We start from the raw sequence: 21,304 nt of genomic DNA, 5'->3' as shown, positions 1-21,304 counted from the left end.
AGGCCTATGCAATCCAGAAAACCACCGGCCGCCAAACCTACCCTAAGTATTTTGAGGAGGAAATACATTCTGGTGAAGAGTTAGTACAGCATTACCGAGAGGGGAACAGCGGGTCTCCTTGGACGGGGCAAAGGGAGAGACACAACCCCGGCGGGTGTCACAGCCCACACGGCCAGGCTGGAGCAGGAGAAAGAAGGGGAAAACAGTAAAACCAGCAGCAACGCATTTTAAGCTGACGCAAAAGGCCAGGCTTAGCTTTGCACGGTCGCTCGGAGGAGCCATCCGTCTCCAACCGCAGAGCTGGGGATTTTCCAGTCTCGCCTGGGCTCAGCGTCTGCCGACGGAGGCTTTTGGGACAAACACAGCCAAACCCCCTTCGCTCACACGCCTGCGGCGGCATCGCCCCGTTTTGCAGTTATGAATAAAGATCACAAATGTTACTGTAGTAAGAAATCACATTACTACACAGCACTGAAGAACATTTGCCAGCGATATACGGAGTGTCGGGAAGAATTAATCAAAACCACCCTCATCAAAGCTGACACACACTGTACTTGGGGGGGGGGGGGGGAAAACACACACTTGGATGAAAACAGCCCCATACCTGCGTGCTCGCAATGTTGAGTACGCGTTAGCAAGGTTCGAATGCATTTGCACAGACAAACTGGTGATTTTTCACATCTCAGACCGATTCGAAGACTCAGGGTCTTTCTGGTTTTCCCTTTCAGAGACAGGTAAGGAAAGATGTCACGTATTGTTTTGTTGCTGTTATCGTCACATAAAAGGAGTCTGGGAAGGGGGAGGCAGGGAGATTTTCACAATTACAGCTTTCCTGGGATGATTTGGTCATGTTTTTATCATAATCAGATTCATGGGATTACCAGTTCCCGTCTGGGTTGTTAGTTTCTTGTCAATTAATTACACCCTGTGTCATTTAATTTCTTCCGGCGATTGAGGGCCAGCTGCTCAATTCCACACTTTCTCCCTAAACGCGCGCTGCAGAAGCGGATGTCAAAAGCTCCGTCTATGCCTTTTAAGCCTAGAGATCTTTTCCGAAACCGAGGTGCAACGCCCCCCCTTCCCGCCCCACCAAAGCCATCTGGGGTGGGGGGAGAAGCGGATCCGAGGAGCGCCCAGCTCCAGGCATCCTCCCCGTCCCCCCAACCTGCCCCAGGGTCCCCCCAGCTCATCCCCGAACCCCACCCCGCGGAAGAGGCGGCAGCGTAGGGGTTTCCCCCCCTGTCTCTCCCATCCCCTCCGTCCGCCGGCGGCACGATGTCGGCTCCCTCCACCCCCTCCTGTTTAACCTTCTCGGGCCGGCGTTAGGCTAAAGCAACGTGGCGTGCCCGCCGGTGTCGTCGTGGTCCACGCTGTTGAGAATGGCTGTCTGGTCTTCGGGGAGCTGCCGGTGGCAGAGGTCGTCCTTCAGCGCCGAGAGGCGAGCGAAGGGGTCCTGACGAGGGTGTCTCTTCTTTTTGCGGAGGCAGACAGCTTCGTCAGGCCACAGTACCTGAGAGCTGGGAAGTTGCTGAACCTGGGAGGCAGAGCCGTCTGCGGGGAGGGGGGGAAAGAAGGCAGGTGGGACCAGAGCCGGCAGCTATCGGCAGCGCCGGCAGCAGGCAGAGCGCTCTGCGTGCCGTGAAAGGGAGGTTACGGCAAGCTCGGCCCCAAACCCGGCCACTTGGGGAGAAGGGAGCACGTTGGGCATCAGGGAAAATTAAATTAACGCTCAGAAATAAAATCCAAACCAAATTTCTAGAGGAGACGCATGGGAGTGGAACTGGGTTTAGAGCAGGGGAGGGACAGCCTGCGGGCAAGGAGCCATCGCTTCGGGGGGCAGGGGGTGAGGGCAGCATCCAGGCACGGGCTTGGAGACCCCCCCTCAGTGCTGGAGCCGGCAGGGACCTGCCCGAGCTCTGCCCGTGGAGGAACAGAGGGGATGCTGTTGGGGACCGTGGGGTCCTCGCACTCACTGGATTGTTTTCTGGATTTCGAGGAGCCCTTGGATGACTTTTTGGGCTTCTTTATCCGCTGGTATTTCAGAGCTTCGAGCCTCTCAGGTGCAGCAGCGTCCCCAGACGGAGATGGATGTTTTCTAGGAAGGAAAAGCAGACAGGCGCCGTCAGCGGCTCCTGGCCACACTCGGGCCTCCGGATGTCCCCGGTGGGGGATCGGTCAACCCCAGCCAGCTCTGCCGTGGAAAAGGAAAAGGTGAGAAACCCGGGGCCGCGGGAGCGGGGCCAGCCAGACGTGCCGGAGGAAGCGAGGCGCCCGCACCTGCCGCTCTGCGGGGTCCCCGCCGTCCCCCTGCGTCTCCTCCACGCTGCCGAGCGGTGCCGCGAGCCCGGCCGGTCCCGCCGGCAACGTCCAACACCCGGCCCCCCACAAGAGAGCCGCCGGCACCCCAGCTCACCTGCCTGCCATGCCAGCTCCGCTAAACAACAACAGAAAAAAAGGACGGGGCAGATCCTATGTCCGATAAGGCATTTTTGGGAAGTGGTGGGAAACCCCCTTGGGATGGAGAGAGAGGAAGAGACAGGCAGAAGCGGCACGGCAGCATCGAGACCATGAGCCACCTGGAGTGGACAACACCGGCGCCACAAACAGCAGAGAGGCAGGATCTTGCCCAGCCCTGCTCCCACGGCCAAAAAAACCAGGGGCCACACGACAGACAGGGACACGAAGGGCACACGCCGACACGGCCGGGAGCGGTACCTCGTTCCCAGGTCCCTGCTATTAAGCGACAACAGAAACGCAACAGCATGGGAGCGTCTAACTCCTTAACACCCAGAGGCTGGGAGCTGGGTTTTCTTGCCCTGCAGGACAGGACGTTGAAATGAAAACACTGACAAGGTTTCATTGCGGGGGGACAAGGAGGGGATTCGCAAAGGGGTGTTTCCTGCAGGAGAGGCAGCAGTTGTAAGTGACAGTTCTCCAGCCTTAGCCCCTGAGTAACTCTTCTACAGCAACCAGCTCAAGGTTAAGTGGTCTCCCCTTTGCAAAGGGGGTTTTTTTGCTCTATTTTTTTCACTGTACCTGTTTTTCCCCATCCAAGGATTGGACAGTATGACTGCTGTGGAAAGCAGGGCAGTAGAGGAAAACCTCCTCCTTAGGAGAGCGGTCAGTCTGGCTCATCTATCACACATCACAGCATCCCCCCCTCCTGCTGCTTTCCCATTTCCTTCCCCCTCTCCATTTCACTTTTACGTCCCTCCAAGTTGCACCAACACCTAATGCCGCAGGAGGAGAAGTCTGAGTTAAGGCAGCAGAGGCCACAGGTAACGACCTGGGATCAACCAGAGTCACCACAGAGCAACGCACACAGGGGGTGCCCAGAGATGACAGGGGAAGCATCCACAAAGCACCTTTCATTGCGAGAAAGCCAACACTCAAAGCCAGGCTCCGGAGAGAAAAGCCTGGTGATTTAAAACCAGTGTGCCTCTAACAAGCCTGTCCTACCCTTCAAGAGGAGGTGACACTCCTCTGCTCTCACAACTCGGTCACCAAAGGTCAGCGACCAAACCTCTTCAAAACAGCCACGCAGAGGACAGCACCGATGGCAACTCCTGCATCGTCCGGCGGCTGTGACCGGGGCAGGGATCAGCAAACCCCACAAGCCACGGGCTCTTCACAAGGCAGGTAGAAGAGTCATCTTGACTGACTGCAAGGAGGCAGCCCTGGTGCATTCAGACTCCTGTTTTGTCACCAAAAAGCCGTGGCTGAACTCACCCACTTCGCTCCCAGTCTGTCAGTAAGGTGCGACCCATCTGGTGCCTGGTGCGGAGGGAGCAGGCGAGCACAGGGGCTCAGGCGCAGAGCCCCAGCGCACCGGGGCTGCGGTACCAGAGCACGTCCCCCAGCGGCGGGTTTGGGAGCTTCTCACCTCCTTTGAGTTTCAGGTGGAGCCTCTCCAGCACCGAAGACACCCCACAAGCTTTCCTCTGCGAGTCCCCACGCACGCCACCGCTGCAGAGAGCACGGCGGGATAGCAACGCTTCACGCTTGAGATCCCAAGAGGCTGCCAGAGTGGTGATACTTCAGCTGGAGTGGAGCAGGCGAAGAGCTCGCAAGGATTTTTCCCCGTGGGGAGCAGACGGGTTTGTTTTTGAAGATGCGTGTGATTGCAAAGCTTCTCAGTTCTGCTAGCGGCGTTGGAGAGCATCAAGAAAAGTGCGGTGTGAATTGATGAAGCAGCTGGGACACAGCAGATGCAACAGAAACCCAAACACTGGGTATAGAAAAAGTCCCTTTTCGTATTTCCCATCGCAACAGAGACATCGAGGCGTGGATGCTCCTGGAGAGGCTCTGTTCCAGCTCCCAGCAGAGCAGCACATCAGCTGAAGATGAAGCAACTCATTAGACAAGCTGGTAGTCCTGCTGGCAGGATCCAAGCGAGAGCTTTCCCTCATAGGAAAGATGATGTATACAAGCCCGTACAGTTGCTTAAATGCCTTCTTCCCAGCACAACCAGCCTCTCGTGAGAGGGGCTGCCTGCGAGCGGCAGCTCCCAGCTCTGTCAGGGCACTACCCGCCGGGCTGCACCTCACGCACACGCCAGCTCAGAGTGACCCAAAGGGCCACCAGCATGGGACTTCCCTCCGTTAATTCCTGCCTGAATGGTCAATAACAGGCTTCTCCCACTTATATCCACCATTCTATGATGCGCACAATAGTTACGTTCATGCAAGTGCTTGGCTAACAGTGACCTCAACCACTGCAGCCCCAGTCCACCTCCCGTGGAGCTCAGGTGTGCCAAGCCCTGGACACCGCCGAGCTCAGCGATCCTGCCACCATCCTGCCCTGTTCCCACCACCCAGACAACGTCACTAATATTACTAAAGCTCAACTTGTAAAAGGCTCTTGCTCTTTCCATTCTTTTTGCCTTCTAAGAAGATGCTACTATGGCATGTTGACAAAATTAGACAGATTTACACAAGGGATTATGAGGAAATTGCCTGAAGCTCATTTCCACTCGTTCTCCATAATTGGACTTGTATTTATACACACAAACATAAACAGCGAGCGCACTGAACCCATGTGTCACCATAAATACTGTCTGACCTCTGGCAAGGAAGAGATAAAGAAGGACAAAACGATGCTGCTCACCAGCCAAATTTTATCTGCTCTACCCACCCTTTATTTCTTCAAAGGACTCCGATTCACTCAAATTAATTTTCATTTTAAGCTCAGCCAAAAGCCTCCTCCTGCCCCCAGAGTTAGCATTTTGGGCAGCTGCCCATGCACGAGAGCTATCTTGAACACCAGCAGACGAGAGGTTCAGGGAGGCAGGCGAACTTCTTCTAGAGACTTCAGCGTAGAGCCGAGCAAAGGAGCTTCAGGAAGCACAGGTGAATTCCTTACACAAGCCTTCTGCGAGGCACCACAAACACCCAGAGCAGCAGTTTTCCTTAAGTCTTCAAAGAACAACCCTTCTGAACGAGCAAGGGTCTGAACTGCATGGACAGAGAGGAACTGGAGAAGCTGTGAAGTACGGAGGGATCTCAAGAGAGCCCCAGGACAGGAGCAGGTAGCTGGGGGAGAAGACCTATCCAACCCAACACACACCTCGGCTGCTCTTCTTCAAAACTCTTTCCACACAGGAAGCAAAGATGCAAGGGAGAAGGCCCATGCAAGCATCACTAACCTCTTCCACCCAAAAGGGGGAACCAATATAGAGGAAGGGTCCAGGAGATTCAAGGGCACAATACATGTATTTCACCTCGTGGAGGTCTCAACACATGTTCCCTGTCTCCTCCTCTCCTTGAGTCAAGACATTGACATCCAGGAATAGTTTGGACATGTTAGAGCACCCACTTGGACCAGAGCCCACCGTGTCTCAGCCAGTGTGGCTTCAACCCTCCATCCTTCTCAGACGAAGAGCTCAATTTGCCTACGCGAGGCTCCGTCTCGAGCTCAAGTCCTGCGCGATCCCACGAGATGTCCTGCAAGTCGGAATTCCCCCTCTGCTCTGAGGCAGCGCTGGCTGCTGCCTCCATCCCGGAACGCCATCGCGCATCGCTTGCGATCCTTCAGCGCGAGAGGTGCTAGAGAAACACAGCGGTGACGGCCCCCAGCCCCAAAGCTGCTGCTGCTGCCAAGGCACCGCAATGAGGGAGGAAGGGGCTGGTCACAGCGGGGAGCACACCGGAGAAGGGGGTCCCTTCTACAGGTCTGCAGACACCACAACTCACCTACACAACGGACTTGACCATGCTGACGGGAGAGGAGCAGGGAGGAGAGAGGGCGAGGGAAAAGGGGCCGGACTGGAGAGGAAGAGGGGGGTACAGTCATGGGGAAGGGGGGGAGAGAGGAAGATAAATGAAAAACAGGAGTGAGAAAAATATATAAGTAAATTAAAGAGACTGAAAATAAAAAAATAATAATAATTAAGAAAGAAAAGAAAAACGCACTCAGACAAGCAGACTCACAACTTCTCCAAGCGGGAGGAGGCATGAAACACATGCAGAGGATCAGCACATGGACAGTCTTTAAAGGGGAACCTGTTTTCTTTCAAGCGGGGAGCGAGGGGTGCTCCTCCTCCCGCACGCCCGGCGCCGACGTCCCTTCATCACTCAACGCTACGCCGCGGCCGAGCCCCCAAACTCCCGGCGTCGGCGGCGCTGCCCCGGCAAGGGGGGGGCCGGGGGGGCCACCCAGGGCAGGCTGCGGTGCCGAGGGGCATGGGAGCTTGGTGCTTTGTCTGTGGTTTTTGGGTTTCCCCCTGCAGGGAGACAACAGCCCCCTCTTCCCCGTTAGGAGATGTATCGCTGCGCGCTGCATCCAGAGAGAAGAAAACGGGAAAACTGCTCGTGCCGACTCAGTAATGGCATTATTTATCCCTGCCCACGGGTAAAAACTACCTGACTTTCACCCAGAGAAAGCCACCGTGCTGCAGCCACCACACCGAGCCCACAAACGGCCTCTCCCTCGCCTCCTCTCAGCTTTTATTACTGCAGTACAGAAATCTGGCTGGTCTGGTATAAAACCCCTGTGCTCCGCATGCACTGACAATTTTATGACCCCAAATCATCAAGAAATTACTTGGCCGGGCTCTTCACAGGATTCCTCGCTTATTAAAGTGAGATTTATTCTTCTGGCTTCCCCTTTTTGGGGATAATGACTCTGGAGTTGGTCCTGTGACTCCAACCCCTGGCAGCATCTCAGCGTAGGACGCACGGCTGCTCCTCAGCAAGTGTCCTGCTGGGAAATGTGACCCTGCTCCTGAAACCCCATCAGCCCGCAGCACCCAGCACAGGAGTCAGCCAGGATCTATGCAAGAGCCACACCGAACTCAGACATGAGCCTGGACTCACCTCTCCTGCACTAAAGCCATGTTCACTCGTGTCCCTAATGCTCCCGGAGCAGGGAAGCACCATGGAAAAAGAATAGAGAAAACAGTCACGTCCTCACTGAGGGCTTCCCCCTTTCTCAAGAAGTCTGGCACAGCCCAGATCTCACCAAGGCTCGGTGCCAGCTTTGCTCCTCATGGGACACCCTGCTCTGGGATCAGCAGGGGAAAACAGAAGCAGGAAGCCAAGGACTCAAGAGCTTTGGAGGCTGCAAGGCTCGAATTGGAGAGGTTCTGGCATGCCAAGAGGGTGGCTCCTCCATGGAGCACACACCCTGTACCCGCTCCCACCGCTGTGACCCAACACTCCTTCCCTCACCTCTTCTGCTCTCCCCACCCCAGGACAACCCTCCAGGTCAGCTGGAGGAATTCCCCTCTCCCAGAAACATCCACCTGATTTCGCTAAGCATCTCATCTCTCCCTCATGAGGCTCTTCTGTGGCCCAACAAGGCTCCTCAGGCTGTTAGGAGAGCGTTAGCCAAAACCTTGACTCTTCCCATCCAAGGCAGCAGAGCTTAACTATTTTCAAGACCTGTCCTAAGGAAGCTTGGGCATGGCCAGGCCCTAGAAATGGTCCCATCTGCAATCCCACCTCTCCTTTCGTAACCAGCCTGGCTGAGAGCCAAACGGGTCAGCCCTCCCAATCCTTGGGATCAGCAATGACTATTATCCCATCTGGCTTTAGCCATTTTAGTGACATTCTCTGCTTCTAAGGTCTGAAAAACCATCTCCTGATTACTCCATCCCAGTTCCAGGGATGCCCATGGCTATTCTAGGAAACCGACCCCACAAAGGCAGCCTGAGAAGTATTTTCTTGGGAGAGTCTTTCAAGATCTGCTTAGGGCTGTTTAATTACAGCTGGGTCAGAAGTCGTCTTAAAGATTTCTCCAAGGAGTTTTCCAGAGGAGGAGGGCTTTTACTGTGACTGCACTTGTGACGGGAACAATAAAACACCTCACCAGCAGCCTGAAACTGTAGTTATGCTGCTGCCAACTGTACAGTCCACCCTGAAAGAAAGACTTTTCCCATTTTCCACGATTGAGGAGGCTTAGGAAAAAGAAAACAGATCCAGGCACTGTTGGGAGCAAAATTCTCCATGTCCTGGACTGCAGCTAGAGACTGATTTTTGGAGCCCCACTCCAAGAGCGCTGTCTGTGCCCGGTTGCTCCAGATGTGGCTGTTTTACCTGGCTGCAGGGGGTGGCCATGAGCTCCTGCTGGTTTGGATCATCCAGGACAACCCCACCTCAACACACTCCTCCCTAACACCGCACGACCCTCTTGCCAGACGTCGCCATCCCCCAAGAACGGAAGAGCGGCCACGGGGAGACAGCAGCTTGGCTCATCCCAAACCCCAACACGTAGACAGGGCTGCCACCACCGGGCTCTCCAGCCCCGCCGTCTCCCCGAAGGCAGGGGAGCAGCGGCGTGCTGCTGGGAGGGGAAACCCAAAAGCCACAGAGACTGTGCGTCCAGAGGTGTTTCCTAGTGTTTTCGGATTCCTTATTCCCCTTTAAAGGAAGAGATGGTATTGGAAAAGCCCCTTCCGTGTCCCCTCTCATGCCCCGCTCCCGGCCACCCTCCACAGCGCCCACACCATCCTTTCGGACATGGATCACCCTTACCTATTGAGCTGAGGAGAAGCTTGTCTCGACAACACTGCCCAGATAGCTGAGATTAATCAAAAACAAAGCAGTTATCAACACCCGCAAGGAGCCGAGCTCCGCAACACATCAGCACGTCAACAACTCCAAAGGAAAAGGAGGGAAAGAAACCAAACCGAAACACAAACGAAACGAGGCTGGAGAAGAAAGGGGGAAAGAAACAGAAGAGAAAGGAAAAGAAGAAACGAAAACAATAATCAACAAAGCGAATGGATACACTGCGTAAAAGCACGGACAACAGTGCTGCTCTAACACGGATCTGTCCTGGAGCTGGGTCTCCTTGGGGTGCCCTGGCTAGGAGACGTGGACCTACGTCTACAGGTTTAATTGCATCGCTCCGTAGCTGTGTTTTCCAGAGGCACACAGAAGTCGTTTCAGGCTCGTTCAGCTCCTCTCCCTCCCCATCCTCTCCCCTGAGCCCTCCTGCCTTCCCCCTGCGCACCCCAGGAGGGGTTTTCTAAGGCCATAACGCTTCCAGGTACCAGAGGGCGGGAGTGAAATGCGGAGGGCGCTGCGGGGGTGAAACGCTGCCTCCCCCCTCCCCGAAACACACGCCTCTTCTCCGTACGCCTCCGACCGCGCCGGCTCCGCGGGGCTGGGTGCCCCGGCCCCCCGACTCCTCTCTGCCGCAAGCCGGAGGAGGGGCGGTTCGACCCCGCCAGACAACAAGCCGAAATGAAGCGAGACGAAAGGATGGGACGAAAGCACGGCTACGGGGTCTAAGGTGCTGTGAAAGACGGAGGGAAAGAGGAGAAATACAGAGAGAAAGAGAGAGAGAGAGAGAGACGCTTTTTGCCTGGAGCAACCCTGGTACCTGGAAAACCAGCCGCTACTGTCTAGTGCAGCCACATCCCTCTTTAGGGCAGGATCTGAGCGTGCCGGCAGCCTCCCGATCTCCGCTGGGGTTAGTTTATTTTTATTTTTCCTCCTCTCCTGACATGCTGCTGGTGTGGCTAAGTCCTTGATCTCTCCCTGCCCGCGTCCTGGGGCTGCAGCATCCCTTTTGCAGGTGGGGCGGTGACCGTGATAGCTGTTTCTCTCATGCATTAAAGCTCTCTAGACTCCGCGGGAAGGAAGAGGAGGAAGACAGAGGCGCGGCGGCGGCGGCCCTAACGTTCGAAGAAAGCCAAGAGCCAGTAGCTAGAAGAGGAAACAACCGCCGGTGACACCAGGACACTTACCTAAGCGAGCCGGGAGCCAGGTCTTTGCACGCCTGGTAGACGGCCCGTAGCCCGAGTCACAGCGCTCCCGGCTTCCCAAGGGAGCAGCCGGGGAGGAGGCAAGCGTGCCGTCGGCACCGGGAAGGTCGCCTGCCTAAATCCCAGCTCTCTCGGGCAGCGGCCATGCAACCCGCGCCCGCGGCACCAGCCTCTTTCCTAGCAAAGCCCGCGGGACGCCGTCTCCAAAAGGGATGCTGCAGCGCGCCCAGAGAGACCCTACGAGTTGGGATGGCGATGGCGGGGAGGGAGTCAGAGGGAGCGGGTGAGGCAGGGCGGGGGAAGCCGGGAGGGGGGCCGGGGTGGGGGGGCACCACGGGGCTCACGCACTTACCCCGTGGCGGCTACCGTGGTGGATGTCGGCTCCGGTTGGAGAATCTCCTCGCCAGCCCTCCTCGGAGAGGGGATGTCTCCGAAAACATCCATGGTGTCCACGGGCAGGGAGGAGCCCTGGGAGCCGGAGTAGCCGGTGGCCAGGGAGGCGAAGGTGGCAGTAGGTCGGTAGCTGGGGCTGCCTCCCCGGCTGCTCGGCGCGGGGGATCCTGTCGACGGCGTGGACTTGCGGGAGAAGCTGACCGCCGCGGGGGGCTGCAGGGTGATCTCCGACACCTCAGCCTGCTGGATGAGGCCTGGCCGGGGCCGGGCACGGGCGGTCAGCTCCGGGGAGCTGTTGCGGGAGCTGAGGGGGCTTTGGGTCAGAGGAGAAAGCCTCGAAGGTTGTAGCACCACCTGATGTAAACTGGGCTCAGCCCTCCTGACCTGCCGAGGGCTGGGCCGAGGTCGGGGTTGGGGCTCGTACCACCTGGTGTCCAGGCTGAATGTGCTTGTGCCGCTGGGGCCGACGGGCTCGGACGGTTCGTGGTAAGGCAACACGGGTATGCCCATACCTTGGCTGGTATGTCTTAGCTGCCCTTGACATCCCATGGGTTGCATAGGTTTGTCCTGCCACTTCGTGGTGGTGGGCACAGAGGATTGGCCCCTGCCGGGTGACTTGCCGGTCCAGCTCTTTGGTGCCTCCAGGGGCAGGATGCCCGGGTAGGACGCGGGGACCACCTGGAGGGATGAGGGGGGCGGCCCCCGAGGAAGGCAGCCGGTGGGCTGGGTGCCCTCGGCCGCCTCGCACGGCTGGAGCTGGTGGGGAAATGGCGCCGGGGCCGGCTCCAGGCTGCCGAAGGGGAATTCGGCCCTGCCCCAGGGTTCAGGGGACCGGCCCCCCGTGGGGGTCTGGGCCAGGGGCAGCGTGCTGTTGGAGACGTTCTCCCCGTTCTCTTCGGGGATGGTGGGGTGTCCAAAAGGCCCCTCGGGGGGCAGCGGCGGGGAGGACATGACCGAGCTCAGCGGGCTGACTTCTGGCATGTAGAAGGGCGGTGGGTCCACCTCCCCGGGGCTGCTGCTGCTGAGGTAACCGTAAAATTGGTGGTGGAAAGCCCGGGGGGCCGGCGGGCGGGCCTGGCCGGTGGCCTGCAGGGCGCCGGGACCCTCCAGCGCCCGGTGGAACCGGGGGCTGTATGCTGGTGGCTGAAGGTAGGACTCCTGGCTGGAGGAGAGAGGGGTGAGCTGGGCTTTCAGGGCGGTGACGGACGTGGGGACAACGGGGTCGTCGTTCTCCTCATCCGACTGCCTGAACTCGGGGTACATGTCTGTCTCCTCCACGAAGGGGAAGCCCTCGATCCGCCGTGTCTTCAGGGAGGGCTCCATCTCCGCCGGGTCCATGACGAAGCGGCCGTCTGGCCCGCGGCTGATGAGCTCGATGGGGGTGGTGGCCTCGGCTTCTGCCTCTGCCTTGGAGACGCTGTACTTCTTGCTGCTGATGGCTCGCTTGGTCTTCTTGTAAAGGGAGAGCTCCTTCTCCTTGGTGGGGCTCAGCATCCGCTTGGCCTGCGGGCCCTGGTCGTCGGAGGACTCTGAGGGGGGACGGAGCGTGCGGATGCTCTCGGGACTCACCTTGCCGGAAGACAACCTGGACCACAGGGGAGAAAAACCAAGAGAGGGGACTGTCACCTGGAGAGGAAAGGTCTTCTCACCCAGAAGAACCGCCGGATGGATCCGGAGAACAACGTACTACCAGCTCTCAAGAGGAACCACGGGGAGAAGTTTGCAGGGGCTAACCAGGATGGCAGAGTCTTGCCTGGCCGCGGCACAGGCCAGGGGACCAGCAGCAGCACACGTCATTCCCGCTCCTCGGGAGCGGAGCTTGGCACCCTCGGCATCCCCCCTGGAGCAGGGAGCTCATACCAACACTTTGCAACAAGCTCCACCAACACCTTGCAACAAGCTCCGCAGCCCTAGCAGGACGAAAGACAGATCCAGAGCTCACTTCCAACTGCTTCAAAGTTTTCCTACATTCACCTGAGCTATCCACGCCTGGGAAAGCCGCCGAGAGGAGGGACATCAGGTAAATGTCCCCTCCCACAACTCTCACTCAAGAGATGCTGACGGATCATTTCAGACCAACATTTTCCCCCATTCTCAACACTCAAACTTAAGGCTGAGAGCCTCAAAAGGCAGAAAGCATCAGAATAGTTCACTCATCCCTATCCAGAAAGCCTTGGACAAACAGGATTGAAAGGCAAAACATAACAGATCTAGAGACAGTGCAGTGGACGAACCAAAAAAAGGCAAGATTAAGCTCCACCAGCACCAGGACATTTTGCAATGGTCCAGGAGCCCAAGCATAAGGTGTCCACATCTCAGACTCCCATGCTCACACTGGGAAGATGCTGCAGCTGATTAGTGGCTATAGACGCTTCTGATGGGCCCTGCAAGGAGCTGTCGCTACTGCAGCACCACAATCCACCACCTTTGGGCACGTGTGGAAAGAGGCTTCGGCAGGGCACTCTTCGTGAGAAAAGACACAGGTGTAAGATTCTCTGAATTACCCAAGAAAAACCAGAGCCAACAGAGAAGCACCCAAAAACTACACCGAGCTTGCACAAAGGACTCCGCACGCAGCAGGCTACCCTTCTCCTAAGGAGCCCCTTCAAGCAGGGTGTGCAATTGAGTTCCACAAGTCAACTCCAGCTTTGGTCAACGTCCACAGATCCAGCGGGGATCCAATGGGCTTAAAGTCCGCTGTGTTTGGCCCTGCTGCTTTCTGCTCCATAGCCCGTCTCTCTCTTGTGAACCGTTGTGTTCCCACAAGTTCAGGGAACACCCAAAACAACTCATCAGAAGCAGCCAAACAAGGTCAGACATTTCCATTTGAGCCTTGCAACAACTGTAGGAAGGAGGCACCTTGAAGACCCACGGCCTGGTGCCACATCCAAGACAGATACTTACGGGGACTCCAAACTCTTCCTGCAGTGGGTTATCGAGAGAGGAGGGTCTGGAAGAGAATAAAAAGGGGAAAGAAGAGAGAACGCTAAGGAGGCGCAACACGACAGAGGCAAGACAAACTCAACATCAAGTCAACAAAAGACACTCAACAAGAGCCAAGGTTTCATTGCTCCAACGCTTTAATGGTTGCTAAAAACAAACAGCTCCCGTCACAGGGTCCTGCCCGTCCTGCTGCCGCAGTCTCGCAGGCTAGAGGAGAAGGAGCCAATTCCCCTGCCCGCTCTGGCTCCCCCAGCCGCCCTTTTCCCTACCAGCCGCTCCTGCACGGCGGCTGCAGCCCCAGTTTTTGGGAAGCAGAGCGGCGGGGGTCTCCTTGGCAGGGGTCTTCTCTAGCCTAGTGCGGCGGTCGGGCACTGCCCGCTCCGGGCTGGGCAGAAAACAGCTGGAGAGCCCAGCTCCGGGGGTGGGACCTCGAGGAGGTGAGTGGTGCCCCCACCCATCTCTGGCCCAGAGGGCATCCCAGCCCTAAACCCCCGGCTCTAGGAGTTATCACCACGCGAGAGCGCTCCCTCGGAAATCCCAGGCTAGTTTCTCTGTCTCCTCTTCACCCACCCTGCCTCTCCCGCTCCCGACCATGGGCGCTTTCAGGCACAGCCGAGGGATGAAGTCAGGGCTTCACCTGAGGACGCGCACGGGCGGAAGAAGAGACAGACAGGGAAGAAGGTTACCACCACAACACAACCAGGGAGGAGAAACGAGGAGGAGGCGGGAGGGAGGAAGGAAGGACGCCGGGGACGGGCTCACCTTTCTTGCGCTTGAGCTTGCGTTTGCGTTGCTTGTTGACGAAGCAGGCGGCGAGTGTGCTGAAGAGGATGGCAGCAGCCAGGAAGCAGATGGTGGCAACGATGCCAGCCAGCACTGGGCGGGCTAGACCCTCGTCCGTCAGGTCAGGCTGAGGGAATACGTCTGGGGGGAAAAAACACAACATTTAGGTGTTACGCACACACCCCTGCCTGCTGCCTTCCCTGGGGACCTACCACAGCGTGAAGGCAACTGGTAGCAGGAATGATAATCTTGAAGTAAAGACCCTGCTTCCAAGCCAGCCCAGCTGGGGAGGGCAGGCAGTGCTGCTGCAGGCCACTGCTACAGGATTTAGTGACCTTGCACCAGATAAAGCTTTTTATCCTAGCGGATGGACCCCCAGGGAAGAAGCCTCCACACCTCACAAATACACGTTTACGTACAAGCGCACACAGCTGCACTAAACCTGCAGTTATCTCCTGGCACAACCACCCGCTGCAGCAGCACACGGTATCTCACCCTGTTTGTCAGTGCTTCTGTTTCAGCTTTTCAATGAAAACTGGGCTCTGAACGCTCATGACACCCCTTCGCTAACCACAACTACACCCAAACCACCAGCAGACTTCGGCTGCAGCCATTTGCAGACGCAAACCCTGCCCACGCCAGCGCTCCCGCACGCAGGATCAGCATGTCTTTGCCTACCGGCAGCACCAGCTTTCAGCCTGGGAGGGCAGCTGCCCAAGGCCAGGGCACATGCACGCCCCGGGGACGCTGCCAAACCCCATCAGAAAAATTGTGTGAGAGGAGGAAGGGCACAGGCAAGCAGGCAGCCTGCAGCAGGCAGGCTCTCCACACTGCGCCGGCACCACTTGAGGGCAGAGAGAGACTGCTGCATTCCTGCGTGCAGCAGAGCTGGGTGGCTCCTCGGCTTTTCCATAAAAGCAGGGTTCGCCGCATCCCCATCTCCTGCTGCCCTTGCCTTCCCCATCGCCATCACGTCCTGTCCCTTGCTGGAGGAGCATCCCCTGAGCTGGACCAGGGCACAGGGTACGTGCAGGAGCTGCGGCGTGTTGCAGTCTCCTGTTGTAAAGCTTTTTTTTTTCCCCTCCCGGACTCTGCACTGCAGTGCTACGTTTCCCTCTCTGCACCTTTCATTCCCATTTCCAGGCTGCGCAGTGCCCGGTCGGAGCTTTGTTCTCCAGGCACCCCCACAGAGCCGAGATGCGCTGTCACTCTGCACCAGCGGCCACCCGACAACACCGTGCTCTGCAGGAAGGACTAAATGGGGCCGTTTGTCCTCACCCGCCCCGAGTGCCGCTGATCCGTTTGCATCAGGAGGCAGCACGGGGCCAGCAGCGTGCCCAGGACACTGATCCTAACCCGTCAGCTCAGCTCCCAGCCTCAACATCTCATTCAAAAACACAAAACCAGATGGGGGTAGAGGAAGGAGTCACCCCTTACCTGTACTGGACACGCCAGCAACGTTGCTGGGTTCGCTGATGAGATCCTGCATGACCGCCAGGACCCGGAACTCGTACCAGGTGTCCTGAAACACAAGCACATCCGTCACGTCCCCCACCACAGCTCCAACCTTGCCCAGCTCCTTGAAGACCCCAGCACAGGGGACCGAGCCACCCCAAAAGCTTCCCCAGAGCTGCAGCAGATGGTGCGACACCAGAGGTGCGGTGTGGGCATCTCCCTGCTTACCTGGGACAAGTCCTTGGCAAAAAACTCGCTCTCGGTCCCCAAGATGCCGTCGTCCAAGATCTCCCACCTCTCCGCGACACGGAACTCCATGATGTAGCGGTCGATGGGGAAGCTGTGGTTAGCAGGAGGAAGCCATGACAAGAGGACGCCTTGCTGTGTCCGGTTGGCTGTTAGGCACCTCGGTGGGGTAACCAACACCAGAGGCTCTGGAGTTGTTACAGGGAATGCTGGAGACAGAGCAGACGGGACAGGGACACCTTTGGGATGGGGCGAGGGGAAGCGCAGAGGGTGCTCTCCCACGCGTGCCCCAGCAGCAGCAGCTGGACCACCACGGTGGTGGCCGTTCCCACCTTCACGAGTTTAGGGCACGTCTCAGGCACGTGCTCTCTTATCCAGAGACATAAAAGTGGCTTTCCAAAAAAGCAGGGGACTAACAATGCAGTGAGTCCAAGAAAAGGGGCACAGCATTAGAAAAGCCTCCTGCTTCCTGCCACCTCCACCCGAGACGGCCCCAAGGCAGGTACCAGCATGAGGCCCTTTGTGATAGCTCCTGCTCTGAGCCGCACGCAAGCGATTTTGTGCTCTATTAATACCTCCTGACCCCAGCTGAACTTAAGGAAGATCTGAAAAGTGACTGCGCTACAGTACAGCTCTCCCACGCTGCTTCTTAGGACAAGCTTTCAGGAGCCTCACGCATCCAGCAAAGCCTACAAGCTTCATCCAGGACCCTCCACAAACTATCTTCTAGGTGGCTGGAAACTACTGCTGCTGATCACCATCTCCATCCCCAGCAGATAGGGCACACGGACCAAGACAAAGGGCCACTTCTCCCCACGCACCTCCTGAACCCCCTTCTCCCCACGGAGGACCTACCTAGAGTGTTCACAGTGACCACCTCACTGAAGGAGCTGGTGCCCAGCTTGTTTTGAGCCAAGACACTGAACTGGTAGGCAGTCTCCGGTTCCAAGGTATCCACCAGTAGCCAACTGGAACCAGCTGGTACAGGGAGAGACAGCCAGTCGTGGGGGCCAAACTGGGCTCTCTTCATCCTGCCAAGAGAAAAGGAATCATCCTCAGGGAAGGTGCCTTCGACAGGGAGGACAAAGAAGCAGCATTAACTTCTTGAGTGAGAATGGAGCTTTCCCGAGCGATGGTTTGGTTTGACAGCAGCGATGTGTATGGACGTGGGGCAGCCGCTCGCCACCCAAGAGCTGGCTCAGGGACGGCTCACACGAGGACTGCCAGGCACGGGGCACCGTCCCGTTGGGCCACACCAGCATCCCCCAGCTCATACGGACACAGCTACCAGCCCTCCCCGCTGTCCTGCACCGCCTGCACCCTCTGAGCAGGATCAGGGACAAAAGCAGTGCCAATAGCCCCACTCGGGGGTTATCTCCATCAGATTCCCATGGGCAAAAGTGGCAGCTGGTGCATTTCTACTCCGGTAAGTGCTGCAAAGGGGATGGCTGGAGCAGGAGATGGGCCCTGTTCCCAGTTATACCTCGATAGCTCCAGAGCCAGAGCCAAGTTTTCCCTCAGCTGTAGCCTTGTACATGCAATCCCACAAGACACATTTAACTAAATCACCGGTTTTGCCATATTTGCACAAGTTGGGGGCTGCCAGCACAGCCCAGGGCATAACTGGGGGTTCAGCAGTGCAGCAGAGGTACTTGTGAGGAGCACAGGACAGGTCTAACCCACAAGCCCCAGGCAAAAAAAGGCTCCCAGAGCCATGCCAGCGTGACCCCAGCCCACGCGAGCGTGCAGCCACCTCCACAAGCCGTAACCCCGCCGCGAAGCACCGCGGCAAAAGGGCCCCACGGCCCGAAGCAGCATCACCGCGCTGCGACGATACTGCAAGTATCAGTAGAGAGATAATGTAGGGAGTCCCAGGCCCTTGCTGCAGGTTTCGGTGGTGTCTGCAGAGGATTTGGGAAGGATTACTGCAGATGGACTATTCTGCATAGGGAAGGGGGCATTTCTGTAGCCACAGGCATACAGCCAGGTAAATCCACCAAATAATATGCCCCTGTAAAGGGCAGTGAAGAAGCAGCAGCCCATCACCCTGAGAGGGTTTTCCTGCAGCATTTAACCCCACCGACCAAGCAACCCTTCTTCCCCACACTGCTGCGGGCAGGCACGCAACAGCAAGGGGCTGAGAGCGGAGGGTAAACGCAGCACTAATTGCCCCCCAGGGATGGGAGCCCACCCGTGATGAGGGAGAGCACGCATGCAGGCGGGATGCTGTGGTGGCCCTGGCCATCCCTGGGGAGCAGGGTTTGCATTTCCAGCACCGACAACCGCAGAAGTGGGAGGGGAGCACGAGCTCCACAGGAGGCAAAGCCGTGTTTTGCTCGAGCATCCCATAGCTAGAGCAAGGAGGAAAACACACAGATGCCCAGCACCATCCCAGATCCCTGGTCTCAGGGAGCAGCGCAGCCCCCAGGGCTCACACCCAACCTTCCAGGCAGGATGGGTCTCTACCTCCCTATCCCTGTAAATTCCCTCAGGCAAGCTTGGTGCTCTCCCCGTGCAGGGTCTGAAAGAGCCTCAAGGAGGCAGGAACCCGGCAGCAGCAGCTGTCAGCTCCCTCCAAGGTGACCACCTCCTTCCCAAGGACGTTTTTATCAGAGCAAAGTCTGCACCGCTCCGCTCGCTCCCTCATTTTTCCCCTCTGCTCGCTCCATTCCTTCTTTTTTCCTTCTCCCAACAGACTGTCCAGCTGCAGCCTCAGGCTGGAGCAGAGCAGAAATTATTACAGGCAGCATCTACCCTCTCTCCACGCTATCAGCAGTCTCCACTGGGGCAAATTAAGGCAAGGAAGGAAAGAGAGAACGAGGAGAAAGGCTGAAGAACGCCAGCCCAGGGCTGGGAAGGGAAGGCATCATCCCCTCCCCGTTTCCAAGGCCAGCTCCTCAGAAGAGGAAGCCAAGAGCAAGTGCAGAGCCCAGAGAAAACCCTGACTTCGCTGCAGCTACATTTCACCCTCCCCTGCCCTGGGGGAAAGCCAACATCTCCATTGTGGGGTGGTGGGATGCACCCACTGGCTTTGGGTAGCGCAGGCTGGCACGGGAGCAATGGAAGCAAAGCCCCATGAGGCTCAGAGCTGATTGTGAACTCAGCTGGGATTTAACCACCTCCAGAGAGCCACACTGCAAGGAGAGATCATTTCTGCTTAGTCACAGCTCTTCCAGGACGCACTCTATAAAGGTGGTATTTTCCATCCTCTCTCTGGCTGTTAAGCTTCATAAACAGTTTATCTTGAAATTAGATGCCGGAGGCAAAGTTACACGAATGCAAAGCATCTCCCTTGTACCATAAGCAGAATAAAACCTGCTGGGGCAGATGGAGATACTGGCTAGCACAGAAGGGAGAAGAAACACAGGAACTACGTGATCCCACCACCACCCATCTCTCCGAGGCACCGAACGGGAGCTCAGCCCTGCAATGCCCACGGGCGTAGAGGCGGGCAAGGCCACCCTCACCACCCTCCTCCCCCTCGGCTGCTCGAAGCTCGGGTCGGCTAGGAAAGAAAAGAAGCAGAGAGCAAAGCATGCCGGGATGACTCACAGAGGGCCGTACCAAACTGAGAAAGTCTGCTCGTATCCACCGTCGTAGCCGGGCTCCCAGGAGACGTTGGCAGAGGTCATGGCGACCACAACGTGCACGCTGGTCGGGGCGTGAGGGCTTGTGCCTGCGGAGGGAGAGGGAGGGGTTAAAGGGGAGCAAGACCACGCCCTGGCCGGCAAAGTCAAGGGGGCCGCTCCCAGCCATGATTTGAGGGGATTCCTCTTGCACCAAGCAAAGACCACGTGGAATTTCTGCTAGAAATAGCAGCAGGACAGCTGTGTCCACAGGCAGCCAAAAATAACAGAGCAGAAAAAGGCACCTCCACCAGTAAATAATGTTTAAAGGAGGCGTTGCTCTTCATGGGAAGCATCCCCACCTCCTGCCTTGCCCACGCACTGCCTGGGGGACTCTACCCAAGGACCCGTCCCCCGCCCTGCCCGTACCTACGACGGTAAGGTGGGTGCTGGCAGTAATGCTTGCGACGATGTTGGTGGCGATGCACTCCCACTCGCCGTGGTCGTCCTTGCCGAGGGAGCGGATCTGCAGGGTGCCGCCGGGCAGCGTGTTGTGCTTGCTCCTGCTGGGCTTCCCTACCTTGGGCAAGGAGCAGGGGTGGGGAGCCGGGCAAAGAGAGAAAAAAAGACACGACTCAGAAGCGGGTTGCGGGGCAGGGCGAGGCGGCGGCGGGGTCACTAAGCTACCTGCGCGGCCCAGGGGACGCCGCCGGCCACCGGCAAGGGATCTGGTCTCTCCGGTCGTGGCAAGGCAGCCGGTTCCCCCGTTTTCGAGAGGACCTGGCGGGGCAACGCGAGAGGCACGGGTCAGGGAGGCTGATGCTCAGTGCTCGCACGCAAGCGGAAAACCCCACGGCACTTGCACGGATACCGAGCCCAGCGCCGGGGCTCAACCTCCAGCATCCAAAGCTGAAACTGCTGCAGAGGAAGGTGCACCGGCCACCCCCAGCAAACACCCTCCCAGGCTGGGGAAGGCACCACCTGCCCCAGGGGATGCCCAAACTGCCCCTCAGCCAGCGGCAGAGGAGGGGCAGGACCCTTCACATCAGAGATCTGGGCTGCAAGGGCCCCACGGGGACACAGGAGGATGGCGTGCGTGGAGGTGCCCAGGAGCTCTCAAGCTGAGCAGAAAGATGGATCTTGTAACAACTCATGTCTACGCCCATCAGCCAAAGTTGTGCAAATCCCACGTTGTCCTGAGTCCTCTTCAGCCGTTCTTCATGCAGAGGTCTCTGCTGATCGACACGGGGACCCACGGTTTGATGCCACACAGGATGAGCAGAGGAGCAGACAGGCACGTGGGGTTACCAGTGCCAAGCCCAAGTCTTCAGGAGTCCTTCAAGAGACTGGTCAGCGCTGCTGGGCTGATGGGGACCGAGGGAGCTTGCTCCTGCCACTGGGAAACTGAGCCCAGCCCAAGCCAGCCCTGACTGGAGTTGGGGGGGGAATAAGCCCAGAGTCGTGACATGAGGAGGACTGCCAGAAGGCATAAGAGGGGTTGAAAAGAAACCTGAATAAGAATGGGGAGGGGAGGGGGTTTGGGGAGAAGAAAAATAAGATGGAGAAAAAGACTAAACAGCCAAGAAGTTTTAGGTAGGTCACTTGCAACCTGTGCAAATCACCAACTCCTGCTGGTAAAAGGAACTCGAAGAGATCCAGCACCTCACACCACAAGGACTGAGGACGGTGCCCCTGGGTGATGCAGGGA

General features: G+C 57.6%; 1 protein-coding gene across 7 annotated transcripts in view; it reads right to left on the bottom strand.

Moving 5' to 3' along the window:
• Positions 1 to 1,307: 1,307 nt before the first annotated feature.
• IGSF9B (immunoglobulin superfamily member 9B) overlaps positions 1,308 to 21,304 on the bottom strand; it is a 38,639-nt gene continuing 18,642 nt past the window's right edge. Inside the window, exons 11-22 of one of the 7 annotated variants that reach the window (XR_012626232.1) lie at positions 20,284 to 20,376; positions 20,026 to 20,176; positions 19,583 to 19,706; positions 16,886 to 17,061; positions 16,013 to 16,239; positions 15,767 to 15,851; positions 14,309 to 14,470; positions 13,508 to 13,553; positions 10,563 to 12,188; positions 8,973 to 9,018; positions 1,974 to 2,095; positions 1,503 to 1,551 (exon numbers count right to left, since the gene is read on the bottom strand). Coding sequence is in view for 6 of the 7 variants with exons in the window: in XM_074848950.1 (XP_074705051.1) it covers positions 1,328 to 1,551; positions 1,974 to 2,095; positions 10,563 to 12,188; positions 13,508 to 13,553; positions 14,309 to 14,470; positions 15,767 to 15,851; positions 16,013 to 16,239; positions 16,886 to 17,061; positions 19,583 to 19,706; positions 20,026 to 20,176; positions 20,284 to 20,376 (3,036 nt within the window). In the remaining variant the exon portion in view is untranslated. Of the gene's footprint in view, positions 1,552 to 1,973; positions 2,096 to 6,069; positions 6,264 to 8,972; positions 9,019 to 10,076; positions 10,152 to 10,562; positions 12,189 to 13,507; positions 13,554 to 14,308; positions 14,471 to 15,766; positions 15,852 to 16,012; positions 16,240 to 16,885; positions 17,062 to 19,582; positions 19,707 to 20,025; positions 20,177 to 20,283; positions 20,377 to 21,304 lie in introns of those variants that run through there. The other 6 variants (XM_074848950.1, XM_074848951.1, XM_074848954.1 and 3 more) reach the window with 6 other exon arrangements.

Source organism: Strix aluco, chromosome 23, assembly GCF_031877795.1.
Source record: "Strix aluco isolate bStrAlu1 chromosome 23, bStrAlu1.hap1, whole genome shotgun sequence".
Taxonomy (NCBI): Eukaryota; Metazoa; Chordata; class Aves; order Strigiformes; family Strigidae; genus Strix; species Strix aluco.
The sequence above is the reverse complement of the archived record's forward strand: the minus strand, read 5'-3'. Positions and strand labels throughout refer to the sequence as shown.